The sequence below is a fragment of the Salvelinus alpinus genome, chromosome 20 (genome assembly GCF_045679555.1).
Source record: "Salvelinus alpinus chromosome 20, SLU_Salpinus.1, whole genome shotgun sequence".
NCBI classification, from domain to species: Eukaryota; Metazoa; Chordata; class Actinopteri; order Salmoniformes; family Salmonidae; genus Salvelinus; species Salvelinus alpinus.
Window position 1 is genome coordinate 50,195,741 of NC_092105.1, and position 19,665 is coordinate 50,215,405.

The 19,665-nt window shown below is 41.5% G+C and overlaps 2 protein-coding genes across 2 annotated transcripts in view; one reads left to right on the plus strand and one right to left on the minus strand.

The window, feature by feature from the left end:
• Nucleotides 1-19,665, plus strand: part of LOC139547169 (zinc finger and SCAN domain-containing protein 16-like) — a 223,489-nt gene that overhangs the window by 72,827 nt on the left and 130,997 nt on the right. The window lies entirely within an intron of this gene.
• LOC139547173 (zinc finger protein 180-like) lies at nucleotides 4,650-12,399 on the minus strand. The gene is made up of 2 exons (XM_071356231.1): nucleotides 11,885-12,399; nucleotides 4,650-7,300 (listed from the first exon to the last, which is right to left on the minus strand). Exons 1-2 carry the CDS (start codon nucleotides 12,168-12,170, stop codon nucleotides 6,255-6,257), a joined length of 1,332 nt encoding a protein of 443 aa, XP_071212332.1. The 5' UTR covers nucleotides 12,171-12,399; the 3' UTR covers nucleotides 4,650-6,254.

Below are 19,665 nucleotides of genomic sequence, written 5' to 3' on the forward strand. Positions count from 1 at the left end.
CCTCTTTAAGGAATACCTAGGATAGGATAAAGTAATCCTCCTAACCCCCCCCTCCCCCTTAAAAGAGTTAGATGCACTATTGTAAAGTGGTTGTTCCACTGGATATCATAAGGTGAATGCACCAATTTGTAAGTCGCTCTGGATAAGAGCGTCTGCTAAATGACTTAAATGTTGTTAAATGTTGATCGCTGTTGAAACGTTTGTTTCTTTTGTAGAATTGTCCGTTTCTCTCTCCTCTCTGTCATGGTTAGAATGGATAGTTCAGAGTGACATTCATTCATGTCGTTATGGATAGGTGTTTCGGCGGTTGTCGGTCTTTGCGTTCAATGATACCGAATTCCTAGCTGCAGATTAGTAATTAATATCAAAGACTTGTTCTTATTCTGTTGGTCTAAGAGTTTAACCACGTGGGATGGTTAAAAGATTCAGCAATCTGGTCTCAAACCTTGGCCCTCTCGTTATCGAGGTAAGCTGGTCTGCAACCTTTGTCCTCTCGTGATGGAGAGAAACATGGTCTTTTGAGAAATTCTCAAGGTGGGGGTTTTATTCGGGAGTTGCAGAAAAGGGCCTGTCCCAGGATGCCCGACCCTCATGGGCGGTCCTCTGATTTAGTTAAACTCAAAAGGGAATTGGAGTTTCCTTCATTAAACAGTCCAAAATCACATTACACAATTTTACAAACAGTATCATCCTCACTCATTCATCTTATACAACAATTAGATGTAAACCTCATATCTGAGGCTATTATATAAACAGCGTTATGGTAATGTGGCCGCACCGTCTCTCATGAGTTTTACAAACTTGTACCAAACGGACCAGTTCGTAGCTGGATTCTTCACCGATCTTTTATACCTTCTCCGGAACATAAATGTTGTTCGGACCTCAAGTTCTGTGAGGTGGAAGAAATTCCTTTGTTCTCTATGAAACTTCACTCTGTCTCTATACTGTGGCCATGAGGAGATCATCTCCTCCCGGAATTTACGACCTCTCTGACCACAGCAGCCTAGTTGTAGGAGGCAGGGAGAGGGGGATGGGGCTTACTGTACCCAAAGAGGGCAACGTCATGACATCAGCCACCTCGGTAGCTTGCTAGCCAAAATAGCTGAACCAATAAAGCTCTTTAGACGCGTTAGTGTATGTTAGCTACTGCGTTTTAAACCCACTCTGTCGTCTAGTTAGTTATCTGATTTAATTTCATATTTACAGTGGTGTTGTTATTAGTCAGCTAACGGGCGGGTTAAGTTAGCATTAGCCTAGCTAACATCCCCGACCATGAGATTACTAAGCTACTCTCCTCCTGCTAAAGAAGAAGAGGTCTGCTGGACGGAGAAAGAGGAGGATATCACAGTAAAACAAGAAGTAGAGGGTGAAAGAAGAAAAAGACGCCTTCAGAGTGAAAGAGGAGGATGTTACAGTAAAAGGAAAGGAGGATGCAGTTTATGGAGTGAAAGAGGAGGAAGGGTAGATGACTGTTACATCTAAAAAGGAGGAGGAAACTGGATATCTGGGCCCAGTTTCCCAAACGCATCTTAAGGCGTCCAATGGTTCTAACGGTGAACTTAGCCGTAAGATGGTTTTGAGAAACCGTTCCCTGATTAACACTAGTAAGTACTGTCTTAAATACAGAGGCACAAACTCTGCAGTTGTTGAACTGATGTGTGGTGTTAAAGGGGAAATATGCAATTGCTACATCCATATTTGGACTTAAGTTATTTATTTATAGCCATTGATTCTTGAAGAATATAACACATGCCTTATGAGCTTAGTTCAACTGTTGTACCCCATCAGAACCACAAATAAGCTTTTTTTACTCTGTTTAGAAACAATGTAAATCAACACTGTATAGCCTCAACATGGTTAAAACTATAATGTTGATATCATGGATGGTCAGTCCTTGCATCCATAGGTCTGTCTATGAATTTTTAAAGTAGTTACATTTCTCCAACCCCATCATCATCTTATTACCAAAACAGTGGTGGAATGACAGATTTGTTATTGTTTGAACTGCATTGCTGGGTTGTGTGTGTTTTTTTTAAACAGCAACAAAATGGCTGCCCAGAGGCTTGGTTTGGTAAACAGCTGAGGGATGGGGGAAGGAGAAGTGTAACCACTCTCAAATTCATAGAGAAAGCTATTGTAGCAACCGTTACCCAACACCTAGCAACCTCGTCAAGAAGTTCAGAAATTTTTGCTTAACAGTTTTAAGGTGTTGGCTTGACAGTCGCTGGACCCAGGTTTGAGTTCAGCTCAGGGCTACCCCTCAATTCACTACACTATGAATACAAGGACTGGCCATGCATGAGGTCAAAATTATCGTTTTAAACCGATTTTGAGGCTGTATAATATATTCTGTAATTGCCAGTGAAGATTTCCTGTGGAGGCAAATAATTAGAGTTGTTGATAAGTCATTGTATAATATTCAGCCAATTTTTTTTCATGCCATTACATTAAAGGCAAGACATACCTAGATTCAATTACATTCATGAATTGGTTTGAAACCTTTGTTTTAAACCCTTCTGAAAGTTGGTGACTTGACAGATTTGTAAAAAATGGTTTGTCATGAAACACACTTTTTTTAAATTTAAATGTAACTTTTATTTAACTAGGCAAGTCAGTTAAGAACAAATTCTTATTTACAATGACTGCCTACCCCGGACGACGCTGGACCAATTGTGTGCCGCCCTATGGGACTCCCAATCACGTCCGGTTGTGATACAGCCTGGATTTGAACCAGGGTGTCTGTAGTGACGCCTCAAGCACTAAGATGCAGTGTCCGCTGCGTCACTCGGGAGCCCCAAAATCATGTTCTAGTGCTGTCCCCAACTAAAATACATCTTGTTCAACCAAGAGTCATCTGTTCTTTCTACTAATCGCCCCATGTGTTTTTATAAAATCTATATGTACTGAACTTGTCTGATGCTTTAAGCACGCTGTTTGATTAAATAAATATGACACACAAATGACTAGAGGGAGCCAGTCATCAATATAACCTGACTAGAGGGAGCCAGTCATCAATATAACCTGACTAGAGGGAGCCAGCCATCGACATAACCTGACTAGAGGGAGCCAATTGAGAATCGATTCACATTTAGGTGGATTATTTTTACTATTTTAGCTGCCAGAGCCAGTCTACCTCTGAAAATAACATACAGTCCTTGGACCTTGAGGAGTAACGGGGGCAGCAATCAGCAGTAGAAACAATAACAAAGCGTACTCCCTGCCCGTTTCGGTAAAAAGTTGGGGGATGGGGCTGGAGAAATGCAACCATCCATGATATCAACATTATAGTTTTAACCATGTTTTGAGGATATACAGTGTTTGTTAATATTTACTGACACACATTGGAGTAAAAAAAAAGCTTATATTTTGGGTTCTGATGAGGTACGACAGTTGAACTAAGCTCATGAGGCATTTATAAGTGAATTTTTAAAGAGACATTGGGTACATATCATTAATGTATAAGTCAAAAAATGAATGTAACAACTGCTGATTGCCCCTTTAAGACTACATATTGGGCTAATCTAATAAGAGATACTGAGGACTACAGTATTTCAGGCATTGTCATTGGATGCATTTGATCAATTGTTAACGTTTTGTTGATGGTCCACTCTTGATGTGCTACACGTTAGTGTAGCTTCAGCCATTCCTACAGAACAACATAAAAGTGTAGAACCCCTTTACTGCATATTGGTAACGACTGCAGAGACGGTACTTACTGGCGTTAAACAAATCTCCAACCTTCTCCTCTTCCTCCAATGTGACAGTCATCTCCCCCTCCTCTTTCACTCCAAAAACTGCATCCTCCTCTTTCACTCTGAACCCCTCTTTCTCTTCTTTCATGGTAACAGCCTCACCCTCTACTTGTTTTTGTATTGTAACATCTTTCTCCTCTTCCTCTTTCACAAGACCTTCTTTCTCCGTCCAGCAGACCTACTCTTCTTTATCAGGAGGAGAGTAGCTTAGTGAACTCAATGGTCGGAGGTGTTAGCTATCTAGCATTAGCGACTAGCCTAGCTCTAAATTAACCTAGCAAACCAGCTAGCTGACAACCAACGTAAATATATAATTAAATGGGCCAACAAGTACATACAGCCGAAGTGTGTTTAATATACAGCGACTAATATACACCAAAACAGTGTAAAGAGCGTGAATGTTGTAGCTATGTTTGCTAGAAAGCTACCGAGGTGTCTGACTAGCTGTTGTTGTTGAAGGAGCGTCCCGTCCAGGGATTGGATTATACGTCACACTGGCAGCATCGCCTGAACCTAAAAGACGCCATCTGCTGACTGGAGTGGGCAACGCAGTTGAGGAACCAAACGTATATTTTTAATTTATTTCATAAAAGTTTAATATTATATTAAGTCGTTAAAAGAGAAGCATGTGTTGATTGATTCGTTTTTAATGAGTGATAATTTAAAACAAACTTTACACTCACTACATATTTCCATTGAACCATACTTCTGATATGGATCATTTTGACCCCAGAGACATATCTTTTATCATAGCCATAATGTGGTTTATTCAATTTTTCATGACTTTGTCAATCAACTTATTCTTAATAAACCTAAATCATGGTTTAGTGTTTCTGTATCAATATGGACTTTTAACAAATTAAAATCCTTTGGAGTCATGTTGACCCCAGCCAAAAGCACCTTTGATAAATAGGACGTTTATTTCAAATCAAAATCACATTTTATTGGTCACATACACGTGTTTAGCAGATGTTATTGCGGGTCTAGTGAAATGCTTGTGTTTCTAGCTCCGACAGTGCAGTAATATCTAACAATTTCACAACATATACCCAATACACACAAATCTAAGTATTTGAATCTACGTTTCTCTGTAGACATGATCCATCCCACCAGAGGGTGGAGGGGCTCCTGTATCAGTGGTTTTGACCAGATAGACACCTGCAGACACACAGTATAGTGCCTCCCATGTACTCTCCTAAGATTGGACTTTTCTATACCAGGTATCACATGACTGTGTACAAAACTGCCAATGGTAGAAAACTCTGCCAGTGGAATACAGTGCATTCATAAAGTATTCAGACCCCTTCACTTTTTCAACATTTTGTTACATTAAAGCCTTATTCTAAAATTTTAGAATATTTCCCCCTCATCAATCTACACACAACACCCCATAGTGACAAACCATTTGCAAATGTATTTCCTTAAGTCCTCAGACCCTTTGCTATGAGACTCGAAATTGCTTTCAGGTGCATCCTGTTTCCATTAATCATCCTTGAGATGTTTCTACAAATTGACTGGAGTCTACCTGTGGTAAATTCAATTGATTGGACATGATTTGGAAAGGCACACAACCTGTCTATATAAGGTCCCACAGTTGTCAGAGCGAAAACCAAGCCATGAGGTCAAAGGAATTGTCCATAGAGCTCTGAGACAGTATTGTGTCGAGGCACAGATCTGGGGAAAGGTACCAAAAAATGTCTGCATCATTGAAGGTCCCCAAGAACACAGTGGCCTCCATCATTCTTAAATGGAATAGGTTTGGAACCACCAAGACTCTTCCTAGAGCTGGCCACCCGGCCAAACTGAGCAATCTTGGTATTTTATTAGGATCCCCATTAGCTGTTGCAAAAGCAGCAGGTACTCTTCCTGGGGTCCACAAACATGACATAATACAGAACATATATAGACAAGAACAGCTCAAGGACAGAACTACATACATTTGGGAGAAGGGCCTTGGTCAGGGAGGTGACCAAGAACCCAATGGTCACTCTGACAAAGCTCCAGAGTTCCTCTGTGGAGATGGGAGAACCTTCCAGAAGGACAACCATCTCTGCAGCACTCCACCAATCAGTGGCCAGAAGGAAGCCACTCATCAGTAAAAGGCACATGACAGCCCACTTGGAGTTTGCCAAAAAGCACCTAAAGGACTCTCAGACCATGAGAAACAAGATTCTCTGGTCTGATGAAACCAAGATTGAACTCTTTGGCCTGAATGCCAAGCGTCACGTCTGGAGGAAACCAGGCACCATCCCAACGGTGAAGCATGGTGGTGGCAGCATCATGTCGTGGGGATGTTTTTCAGTGGCAGGGACTGGCAGACTAGTCAGGATCGAGGGAAAGATGAACAGAGCAAAGTACAAAGATTTTTCCACTGATGAGGCTTATAGAACAGGGGGAAATGATTAGGGTTCTACATTGTAACATTATTAATTAAAATACTCCTACTACAATGTTAAAACATTCTACATTGTGACATTTCATTGATATCATGAAACAACTCCTTCATGTATGTATCTTCTGATGTTTGATCAGAGATCTTTTATCAGAGTATCTCTTGTGACATTGATCACAGCTATGAGGTTTCTCTCCTGTGTGTGTTCTCTGGTGTGATACCAGGCTGCTTGACTGAGTAAAACTCTTCCCACATTGATTACAGCTATAAGGTTTCTCTCCTGTGTGTGTTCTCTGGTGTGATACCAGGCTGCTTGACTGAGTAAAACTCTTCCCACATTGATTACAGCTATAAGGTTTCTCTCCTGTGTGTGTTCTCTGGTGTGATATCAGGCTGCTTGACTGAATAAAACTCTTCCCACATTGATTACAGCTATAAGATTTCTCTCCTGTGTGTGTTCTCTGGTGTAGAGTCAGATGGCTAGATGTAACAAAACTCTTCCCACATTGATCACAGTTATAAGGTTTCACTCCTGTGTGTGCTCTCAGATGTACTATCAGCCAGCTTGAGTGATTAAACCTCTTCCCACATTGAGTACAGTTATAAGGTTTGTCTACTGTGTGTATTTTCTGGTGTGATTTTAAATCTGTTGAACTAACAAAACTCTTTCCGCAGTCAGAGCAGTGGTAAGGTTTCTCTCCGGTGTGTGCTCTCAGATGTACTATCAGGCAGCTTGAGTGAGTAAACCTCTTCCCACATTGATCACAGCTATAAGGTTTCTCTCCAGTATGTATTCTCTGGTGAGTTTTCAGGCAGCTTGACTGAGTAAAACTCTTCCCACATTGATCACAGCTATAAGGTTTCTCTCCAGTGTGAATTCTCAGGTGTACTTTTAGTGATTCTGATCTTAAGTAACTCTTCCCACAATCAAAACAGTGATGAGATTTCTCTCCTGTGTGTACTCGCTGGTGTATTTTAAGTTCTGATGAAGATTTGCATTGTTTCCCACAGTCAGAGCAGCAGTGAGATTTCCTCTCTGTGGGTCTCTGCTGGTGTTTCTTGAGGTGTTCTGATGTGGGGAGACTCTTCTCTGCCTCATTAGCATCATGATGTTGTTGAGGCTCCCCAGAGGACCCACGATAGTCACGTCTCTCTCCTGTGTGAACAACAAGACAGACAGATGGTGAAAGGCCCACAATAGCAGAAATCCACTGTAAAAGGTGATGCCAACAGCGTAGCCATGATGTTGTACAACAATTGACGTCTGTAACGAATGTTAAAATTACTTGACAATTGTCTTAAGACAGTCAAGTGAGCAACAATAGTCATATTTAGTCTTGTTTTCACATTAGTAGTAACATCAATGATTTTAGGCTAGAAATAAGTAAAAGTTGTTGAAATCCTAAGCAGTGTGCCAGACAACTTTTGGTCTCCAATATAGGCCCCTTTCTGTGTTTGCTAAAATTGCGACAAGGGCGATAAACACGTAATTTGGTTGCAGAAACACCTCCCTGCTAATGAGGAAACCGATAGTTATGGATGTAGTATATCTGCCTGGAGCAAAAATGGTGAGCAAGGGCCTCCCGCGTGGCGCAGAGGTCTAAGGCACTGCTATGCAGTGCTAGCTGTGCCACTAAAGATTCTGGGTTTGAGTCCAGGCTCTGTCGCAGCCGGCCGCGACCGAGAAGCCCATGGCGCGGCGCACAATTGTCCGGGTTAGGGAGGGTTTGGCCGGCAGGGATATTCTTGTCTCATCGCGTCCTAGCGACTGTACGGTGTTTCGGTGTTTCCTCCAACACATTGGTGCGGCTGGCTTTGTGTCAAGAAGCAGTGCGGCTAGGTTGGGTTGTGTTTCGGAGGACGGATGGCTCTCGACCTTCGCCTCTCCCGAGTCCGTCTGAGAGTTGCAGCGATGAGACAAGACTGTAACTACTACCAATTGGGGAGAAAAAAAGAATAATAAAAAAAATGGTGAGCAAAGATTTTAGTTTTTCAAAGTGTATTCTGAATAATACAGCTCAATATCAGCGCTAGATTAGGAGTGAAAAGAAAGAAAAGAAAGAAAACTCACATTAAGCTCTGTGTCTATTTAATAATTCACCACCGTGGGGGAAAACTCAGGGGAGTTCTCATAGGCTGACAGCAAATATTGCCTCCATTTACAGGTTGCTATGAGTGCATTTCACACTACTTTGGATTATAATTGTAAGGCTCGTTTGAATGTCCTGATTTAAAATAATGTTTGTGTTATTGTCGAAAATGTACTACTTTATATTTAAAAATGACTTCAACCAGTAAAATGCTCTTTGGCTAGTTTTCCCATCAGCCTGATAATGAGGGTTTGTCCACTAAGTGTATGCCAAAATGGTCTATAATCTCACCGAACAATAACATAGACCTACTGTAGGACCCATAACTTCACCTAACAATAACATAGACCTACTGTAGGACCCATAACTTCACCTAACAACAGACCTAGGACTATAAATCATTTAATATTTCAGGTGAAACATGGAAACTAAAATATTTGTCATGACATTTCATAACCTGATCACCAGATAATTTTGTGAATAATCCCACTATGCTACTCTGTAATGTGTTGTCAATCCAAATGTCCTGAATAAAGGAAAATAGCTCTGTATGTTGTACAATAGCCTATCCATCAAGGAACAGTTCTCTACACATTATGAGCTAAGTATCTCTGTGTGCAAACAGACTAACGAGACCCTACTGTAAATCAAGTAGACAATAACACATTATAAACATAAATTTGTTAGTAATGTTGGATCCAACGTGGAGCACGGCATAACTGTCTTTACCAGAGTAATGAATGAAGAAGCACTTTGGTTGTTGTTGCATGTCGTGATGTTTGTCATGTGATTCTCATTCAGAAAATGATTTCCTGGATCAGCTGATGATAGTTGAACATGTGACTGTAACTAAACAGCTACAGAATTAAGTATGATGTGTAATTATTGAAGAACCTCGTTAATGACAGTATCCATTTGGGTGTTGTGAATCAACTTAAGGTGACTCTCGGGTAGAACCATTGGATTTAGAAACCTCTGAAATGATTTAGGATTTATGTACCCATGAAAACTGTTTTCCCAGCATAATAAGGAAACACTAAATGTTACATAGTTCGAGTGCATTTCAGAGATCTGAATACAAAAAAACTGTCTGACACCAAGATCCAGTATTTAAGTTGAAGTTCATCATATGACAAGCAGTTCCCTGAAGGAGGGAAACTAGGGACAACATAATATTAAATCCACGCCTCGCTGGAAGCCCCGCCTTCCACAGGTGATGAGCGTGAGACTCGGATTCAGTCGTTAAAGTCGGAGCCAGTGGGTTTGACGACGAGTATGGAGCGAGGGCCAGCCAACGAGAGTGTACAGGTTGCAGTGGTGGGTAGCATATGGGGCTTTGGTGACAAAACGTATGGCACTGTGATAGACTGCATCCAATTTGTTGAGTAGGGTGTTGGAAGCTATTTTGTAAATGACATCGCCGAAGTCGAGGATCGGTAGGATGGTCAGTTTTACGAGGGTATGTTTGGCAGCATGAGTGAAGGATGCTTTGTTGCGAAATAGGAAGCCAACTTTGGATTGGAGATGTTTGATGTGAGTCTGGAAGGAGAGTTTACAGTCTAACCAGACACCTAGGTATTTGTAGTTGTCCACATATTCTAAGTCAGAAGCGTCCAGAGTAGTGATGCTGGACGGGCGGGCAGGTGCAGGCAGCGATCGGTTGAATAGCATGCTTTTAGTTTTACTTGTATTTAAGAGCAGTTGAAGGCCACGGAAGGAGAGTTGTATGGCATTGAAGCTCGTCTGGAGGGTTGTTAACACAGTGTCCAAAGAAGGGCCAGAAGTATACAGAATGGTGTCGTCTGCATAGAGGTGGATCAGAGAATCACCAGCAGCAAAATCGACATCATTGATGTATACAGAGAAGAGAGCCGGCCCAAGAATTGAACCCTGTAGCACCCCCATAGAGACTGCCAGAGGCCCGGGACAACAGGCCCTCCAATTTGACAGACTGAACTCTATCAGAGAAGTAGTTGGTGAACCAGGCGAGGCAATCATTTGAGAAACCAAGGCTATCAAGTCTGCCGATGAGGATGTGGTGATTGACAGAGTCGAAAGCCTTGGCCAGGTCAATGAATACGGCTGCACAGTATTGTTTCTTATCGATGGCGGTTAAGATATTGTTTAGGACCTTGAGCGTGGCTGAGGTGCACCCATGACCAGCTTTGAAACCAGATTGCATAGCGGAGAAGGTGCGGTGGGATTCGAAATGGTCGGTAATCTGTTTGTTGACTTGGCTTTCGAAGACCTAAGAAAGGCAGGGTAGGATAAATAAAGGTCTGTAGAAGTTTGGGTCAAGAGTGTCCCCCCCTTTGAAGAGGGGGATGACCGTAGCTGCTTTCCAATCTTTGGGAATCTCAGATGACACGAAAGAGAGGTTGAACAGGCTAGTAATAGGGGTGGAAAATTGAAAAGGTTTGCCGATTTTACTGGCAACTTCAGGAGCATAACGTCAGAATTTACGAAGGCCAGCAGCAGGTCGGGAATTTGTTATTTTCTTTTGGAAATATTGATCTCTGGCTTCCTCAAGTCATTTGTGTGTGTTCATTATTCTATCAAACGCTTGAAGCATCAGTTCAGTTCAAGTTCTGCACATACAGTTGATTTTATTAAACACATGGGGGGTGTCTATATGAAAAGATACACGTCATAACATTTCAAAGAATCAATTGGTAGAAAGAAAATTTAAAAAAAATGATCTGGGACAGCCCTAGAACATACAACATACATGCATTCAGACCCCTTCCCTTTTTACACGTTGTTACGTTATCCTTATTCTAAAATGGATTACTTTTTTTTTTAAACGATCAATCTTCAGACAATACCTCATAAACAGCATCACAATACCCCATAAAAGTGAGAAAAAAGTTTAGAAATGCTTGCATACCAGTGGTTGTATCTCTCTAGGTCATGCCAGTAGGCTACAGTAGGTTGTATCCAAGTGTAAACAATATCAACCCAATGTGGAAAGTCTCAAATTTGGTCAACAACAAAATGAATGGCTTATCTGCTACGTGAGGTTTACTTGAACCAACAGAAGTTTCGTAATGCTTAAGTTATGTGGACACGTGACGTGACATACCAACAACTTTGATAAAAACACTATAGGAGTTGTCTCCAGATCGCTATGCATATTCATGCTAGTAGCTGAGCATCTCTCTCCATTGAATACAGGTGGTTGACGACAACAACCCTCATAGAATATAAACAATAGATTACAATAATAAGATGTATCCTCCAATCCAAAGAAAGGATAGGCGGGAGCTAGACAACCCGCAGTGCCGCTTTGTGGACATCGACTCCCCTTGATAGGGCGGAGAGACATCTTGTCAGTATATACATAATCTTTGGTGTAGCCAACCCAACTCTCGCATGGCAGTATTGGGGTGCACGGTGTGTAGTAAAACATCACTACACAAAAATCACAACATGCCGTGCCCCCCAGTCTGCGGTCAGCAGATAGACCCTAATCAAATATATATGTTAAGTCAATTTTTGGAAACGGAACGGAGAAAACAAGGGGTAGCTTGCTCTCTACGTCGTCTGAATCTAAACATATCAGTCATCATCCTAGGGCCCTCCGTTGAAGAGGTATTGACAAGCGAACTCCAAATATCCAAAGTGAAAAAACAATTTAAGGCGGTACTTACTGGTGTTAATCAGATCTCCTATCTCCACCTCTTCATCTTTCAATGTGACAGTAATCTCTCCTTCCTTCTTCACTCCAAAAACGGCAGCCTCTTTCACCTCTTCTTTCACTGTAACGTCTTTCTCTTCTTCTTTCACTGTAACAGCATCACCCCCAACTTCTTGTTTAACTGTGACATCCTCTTCTTCCTTCTCCTCTTTCACGACAATGTTCAGCCCCAGAGCTTCTTTCTCCGTCCAGTAGACCTCCTCTTCTTTAACAGGAGGGGAGAAGCTTAGGGAGCTCATGTTCGGGGATGTTAGCTAGCTAGCTATCATTAGCGACTAGGCTAGTGCTAACTTAACCAGCCAGCTACTATAGCTGACTAATAAAAAATAACGTAATATTAAATTAAATAGGTTAACAAGTAGATACGACAGAAGTGTGTCTAAAACACAGCAGCTAATATAGACCGAAAGCGTATAAATAGCTTGAATCTTTCGGCTATGTTGACTAGCAAGCTGCCGAGGTGGTTGACTGTTTTTGAAGAACCGTCCACTAGATTACACGTCACGCTAGCAGCATCGCCTGAAAGACGCCCATCGCCGTCTGCTGACTGGAGTGGGAAACGCAGTTGAGGAAAATATTTTATTTTCAAATATTATTTTAAATGGATTTCATTAAATAATACTATTGTATTGAGATATACAAAGACACGCTAGCCCTCGGAGTGTGGTGTCAGGAAAATAACACTCAACGTCAACAAAACAAAGGAGATGATTGTGGACTTCAGGAAACAGCAGAGGGAGCACCCCCCTATCCACATCGACGGGACAGTAGTGGAGAGGGTAGTAAGTTTTAAGTTCCTCGGCGTACACATCACGGACAAACTGAATTGGTCCACCCACACAGACAGCGTTGTGAAGAAGGCGCAGCAGCGCCTCTTCAACCTCAGGAGGCTGAAGAAATTCGGCTTGTCACCAAAAGCACTCACAAACTTCTACAGATGCACAATCGAGAGCATCCTGTCGGGCTATATCACCGCCTGGTACGGCAACTGCTCCGCCCACAACCGTAAGGCTCTCCAGATGGTAGTGAGGTCTGCACAGCGCATCACTGGGGACAAACTACCTGCCCTCCAGGACACCTACACCACCCGATGTCACAGGAAGGCCATAAAGATCATCAAGGACAACAACCACCCGAGCCACTGCCTGTTCACCCCGCTATCATCCAGAAGGCGAGGTCAGTACAGGTGCATCAAAGCAGGGACTGAGAGACTAAAAAACAGCTTCTATCTCAAGGCCATCAGACTGTTAAACAGCCACCACTAACATCGAGTGGCTGCTGCCAACATACTGACTCAACTCCAGCTCACTTTAATAATGGAATTGATGGAAATTGATCAAAAATGTATCACTAGCCACTTTAAACAATGCCACTTAATATAATGTATATGTATATATTGTACTCTATATCATCTACTGCATCTTGCCATCTTTATGTAATACATGTATCACTAGCCATTTTAAACTATGCACTTTTATGTTTACATACCCTACATTACTCATCTCATATGTATATACTGTACTCGATACCATCTACTGCATCTTGCCTATGCCGTTCTGTACCATCACTCATTCATATATCTTTATGTACATATTCTTTATCCCTTTACACTTGTGTGTATAAGGTAGTAGTTGTGGAATTGTTAGGTTAGATTACTCGTTGGTTATTACTGCATTGTCGCATTAACATCTGCAAACCATGTGTATGTGACAAATAAAATTTGATTTGATTTGATTTGACAGGAAAGTGTTGATTAGTGCGAATATTTTATTTTTACTACAGCACATTTAAGGCAGTTTCATTAAGTCAAACTACATCTAAATAAGTAGCTAGCTACTGTAGGTCTATACTGCTCCTACATGGTGTAACAATACATCATGTAGATGTATATAATGAACAGACTAGGTCTACACTGCTCCTACATAATGTAACAATACATCATGTAGATGTATATAATGAACAGACTTGGTCTATACTACTCCTACATGGTGTAACAATACATCATGTAGATGTACACTACCGTTCAAAAGTGTGGGGTCACTTAGAAATGTCCTTGTTTTTGAAAGAAAATCAAACATTTTAATTCATCATTTATAAAAACCTGTTTTTGCTTTGTCATTATGGGGTATTGTGATGTCATTATGTGGCATTGTGATGTCATTATGTGGTATTGTGTGTAGATTGATGAGTGAAAAAAATTATTTAATCCATTTCAGAATAAGGCTGTAACGTACCAAAATGTGGAAAAAGTGAAGTGGTCTGAATACTTTCCGAATACATTGTATATATAGGGGCAGTACTTTGTGACATCATTTCATGAAACAGGAGGTACAAATATATAACATAGGTTCAAAATATCAAGATTCAATGTATCAAAATATATGACCAAGCTGGAAGTGTAAACGCCAGCCCAGCCACAATCCTAGAGGTTCACTGATGATCAACCTCCTCCTTCACATCTGACTCCTGATGATCAACCTCCTCCTTCACATCTGACTCCTGATGATCAACCTCCTCTTTCACATCTGACTCCTGATGATCAACCTCCTCCTTCACATCTGACTCCTGATGATCAACCTCCTCCTTCATATCTGACTCCTGATGATCAACCACCTCCTTCACATCTGACTCCTGATGATCAACCTCCTCCTTCACATCTGACTCCTGATGATCAACCTCCTCTTTCACATCTGACTCTTGATGATCAACCTCCTCCTTCACATCTGACTCCTGATGATCAACCTCCTCCTTCACATCTGACTCCTGATGATCAACCTCCTCCTTCACATCTGACTCCTGATGATCAACCTCCTCCTTCATATCTGACTCCTGATGATCAACCACCTCCTTCACATCTGACTCCTGATGATCAACCTCCTCCTTCACATCTGACTCCAGTGATCAATCCAGAGCGTCTTCTTTGTTGGGGAATCCCGATGGACAACGTCATCGAATAGGCCGTCATCACCACCACCGCCCACAAGTTAATTGTCATTCAGGTTATCAATAGGAAGAGCATTAGCAATATGTCCTGTCTGATAACTTGTCTCGTTCAGTGGATTTACATTGGCAGGTGCACAGGGAGAAACCCCATTAATAAAAACTCAGTTGATCTTAAACTGCGGAAAAACTTTTGGAAGTCTTGAACTGTATCAAAGTCTGTGGCTTGTGATGTTGGGACAAATGACAGTCCCTTACTATACAAGAGACAAAATTCACAAATTCTACAGTACAACGGCAGAGTCATGTCTTAAGTGTAAAACTAACAATGATTCAATAATCCATGCCTTCTGGGAATGTTATGACGTCATAAAATTATGGGAGGAGTTAGAAAGTTGGCTGTCAGAAGAACAGTTATACAATGTAAAATTACGTTTAATTTGTCTGTCTGCATATTTCAAGACATGGCATTTGAGGGTGCAGTGAGATACCCCAGAGTTGGACGATACTTCTCTCATCAATCATATTAAATAGTATACTTAATTAAAACCTGGAAATCAACCAATCCTCTGTTGTTAATTCAACAGAATTGTAAAATGCTTTATTATCTAAAAGTTGAAAGTGAGTTGGTGACAGAGAGAAATAAAATGGTGCTGATGCGGGCACTGGAGATGGGGGTGTGTTCTAGTGGGTCTGGGCAGGTGTGATGTAGTTAATGGAGATGGAGGTGTGTTCTAGTGGGTTTGGGCAGGTCTGATGTAGTTAATGGAGATGGGGGTGTGTTCTAGTGGGTCTGATGTAGTTAATGGAGATGGAGGTGTGTTCTAGTGGGTCTGGGCAGGTGTGATGTAGTTAATGGAGATGGAGGTGTGTTCTAGTGGGTCTGGACAGGTGTGATGTAGTTAATGGAGATGGAGGTGTGATGTAGTTAATGGAGATGGAGGTGTGTTCTAGGGGGTCTGGGCAGGTGTGATGTAGTTAATGGAGATGGGGGTGTGGTCTAGTGGGTCTGGGCAATTGTGATGTAGTTAATGTTTGTATGATGTTGTAATTTGAATGTGTATTGTTTATAAAATGTCAAATAAAATATTTTTAAGTCCCAATGCAAAGTAGCACCTCACTGGAGTTATTACATAAAACCAATCAGAATTCAGAAGAATGCCAAAGTCAGGTGTGAAGTAATATGGAGGACCAGCCTATTCCCTATGATGTAAACTACAACAGAAATAACTTCAAATGTATAACTTCAAATTAAACCAATTGTTTACACTCATGGGTTCCCACTAGATAACAACCACACAGTTCATGAAACGCATGAGGTGTGGCTAATGTTTGCAAGCTTGAGCTAGCTACCGAGCTAGCATACAAACTCTGTAGCACAGAGTAGATCCTCCATATGACGTTGAAAAATAGTGCATTGTGGGTGTAATATTTGTGTTGTGGAGAAATGACCAGGCAGGAGACGGGAGTACAGTTAGTTTTCGTTTAGTCAAAACCCCTCGTGCTCAACAGTTCCCGGCACAATAGTGCGCATGTGCATTTCCTATTAGGTGTAGTAACGTAACACTGCCGTAATACATCAGTGCTTAGTAACAGCATAGTAACTAATATAAACAGATGTCGATCCCAGATACTACAGTGGGTAGTTCAGAAAATATCCAGAAATAAGTTAAGAAATATGTAATAATGTAACGATTCTCCTCTTCGTCTGATGATGAGGAATAGGAATCATCGGACCAACACGCAGCGTGGTAAGGGTTCATTGTAAATTTAATTAAATAAACTGAACACTGAATGACAAAAAACAACAAAGAGAGTGAACGACACTAAACAGTCCTGTAAGGTGAAAAAACACAAAACAACTACCCACAAACACAGGTGGGAACAGGCTACCTAAGTATGGTTCTCAATCAGAGACAACGATTGACAGCTGCCTCTGATTGGGAACCATACCAGGCCAAACACATAGAAAAGGACAACATAGAACAAAACATAGAATGCCCACCCCAACTCACGCCCTGACCAAACCAAAATAGAGACATAAAAAGGATCTCTAAGGTCAGGGAGTGACAAATAACGCAAAAACATAACTGTTTGTACTTATAGGTAACCAGATCGTGGCTACAACTAAGTTACTAAGTCTTTAACCACACTGTGTTGTTACACTGGTGAGTAGAAACTCAATGTTCATACATTTTAACTTGTAGTCTGAAAATAAAATATACATTTTACTCAACTGCGTCCAGTCAGCAGATGGACTAGATGCCGCTTAGGCCGCCCGTTGTGACTCCGTCAAGAATTCAGCTGAGCAAGTTTGTATGAAGGTCTGGTTATTAAATGGGTACATAGTTCAATAGTAATATCCTCTAAAACGTTCTGGTGACAAACTTTGCTGCCCTGTTTCCAATTGTCCACATGGCTGGGAGAAACTATTCAAGTAAGTAAGTAAATATATTTTGAAAATGTTTAAAAAACTATGTATTATTAGCTAACTAGCTACAGTGCAGGCTAACTCAAATGAGCTGCTAAATGAGCTATCTTCACATTCTGTATAGATAGATAGCTAGCTAAGTGATTTAAATATCTCCAGCTACGTAACTTCATATTAGCTAGCTATCTATTTATCACTGTAAAAAACAAACTCCAAATGCATTTGTAGGTAGCTAGCTAACAGCCATGGAGGGTGAAAGGATAGCAGCCCCAACTGTCAGTGAGAGAGTAGGCTATTCTGGATAGGGCAGGTACTTTTGTGTAGTTCCTGTCCCTAGAAGTGAGGACGGAGATAATAGTAACATAATATTCAGTGTGGTGTAAGTTGACTAAAATGAAGTCTGTTTCTTGTGAGGTTTTCTGTCCTCAGATAAAGAGCTCTATGAAAGCCAGTCTACATATGAAGAGGTCCCAATGAAGAGCAGTGGTTCTCAGTCCTGGGGACTCAAAGAGGTGCACATTGTTGTTTTTGCTTCAGCACTGCACAGCTGATTCAAATGATCAACTCATCATCAAGCTTAGAGTGGTATTAATGTATTCATTTGTGATGCCATCCTTGATATGATCCTGTTATTGTCACATTCTACACATGTGTGTGCCCATGCATCTATCCATCCAATGTTATCATGATTTGTTATCAGGGATATTATACTTTAGTAATCCACAATGATCTGGTGATGTAAAAGTCTAATAATTACATTGTCTTCCATATTCTTACAGATACCTTGAAACTGGAGATTCCTTCAAAACGATTGCCTACAGTTACCGTGTAGGGCACTGCAAGGTTGGGTGACCAGGGTCATCTGGGACTGCCTCCTGGAGGAATTCAGGAGTGTGAAGGCTACCTGTGTCCTGCGTAACTTCATGAGGATGGACACGAGGACCAGGAGGGGATCTGCAGCTCGCCGCCGTGTGCCAGAGGAGGAGTCTGCTGCTCTGCAGGATGTTTCAAGGATGGGGTCCAACAACACAGCAAGAGAGGCAATCCGTGTGCAGGAGATCTTCACCTCCTACTTCTTTAAAGAGGGTGCTGTTCCCTGGCAACAACATAAAAGAGCCTTTGGTTGTGCATAGTGTAGTCTAAGAGCCATTCACATTGCAATAAGAGTATTCTTGCATTTACTTAGCTACAGTGGGGCAAAAAAGTATTTAGTCAGCCACCAATTGTGCAAGTTCTCCCACTTAAAAAGATGAGAGAGGCCTGTAATTTTCATCATAGGTATACTTCAACTATGACAGACAAAATGAGAAAAGAAAATCCATAAAATCACATTGTAGGATTTTTTATGAATTTATTTGCAAATTATGGTGGAAAATAAGTATTTGGTCAATAACAAAAGTTTATCTCAATACTTTGTTATATACCCTTTGTTGGCAATGACAGAGGTCAAACATTTTCTGTAAGTCTTCACAAGGTTTTCACACACTGTTGCTGGTATTTTGGCCCATTCCTCCATGCAGATCTCCTCTAGAGCAGTGATGTTTTGGGGCTGTTGCTGGGCAACACGGACTTTCAACTCCCTCTAAAGATTTTCTATGGGGTTGAGATCTGGAGACTGGCTAGGCCACTCCAGGACCTTGAAATGCTTCTTACGAAGCCACTCCTTCGTTGCCCGGGCAGTGTGTTTGGGATCATTGTCATGCTGAAAGACCCAGCCACGTTTCATCTTCAATGCCCTTGCTGATGGAAGGAGGTTTTCACTCAAAATCTCACGATACATGGCCCCATTCATTATTTTCTTTACACGGATCAGTCGTCCTGGTCCCTTTGCAGAAAAACAGCCCCAAAGCATGATGTTTCCACCCCCATGCTTCACAGTAGGTATGGTGTTCTTTGGATGCAACTCAGCATTCTTTGTCCTCCAAACACGACGAGTTGAGTTTTTACCAAAAAGTTCTATTTTGGTTTCATCTGACCATATGACATTCTCCCAATCTTCTTCTGGATCATCCAAATGCTCTCTAGCAAACTTCAGACGGGCCTGGACATGTACTGGCTTAAGCAGAGGGACACGTCTCGCACTGCAGGATTTGAGTCCCTGGCGGCGTAGTGTGTTACTGATGGTAGGCTTTGTTACTTTGGTCCCAGCTCTCTGCAGGTCATTCACTAGGTCCCCCCGTGTGGTTCTGGGATTTTTGCTCACCGTTCTTGTGATCATTTTGACCCCACGGGGTGAGATCTTGCGTGGAGCCCCAGATCGAGGGAGATTATCAGTGGTCTTGTATGTCTTCCATTTCCTAATAATTGCTCCCACAGTTGATTTCTTCAAACCAAGCTGCTTACCTATTGCAGATTCAGTCTTC

What these genes read in the sequence shown, in the direction of transcription:
- LOC139547173 (XM_071356231.1), bottom strand. Translation starts at nt 12,170, where the DNA reads ATGAGCTCCCTAAGCTTCTCCCCTCCTGTTAAAGAAGAGGAGGTCTAC. An exon ending in AGGAGATCTGATTAACACCA is followed by an intron (nt 7,301 to 11,884) that starts GTAAGTACCGCC and finishes TTGTTCACACAG; the next exon opens with GAGAGAGACGTGACTATCGT.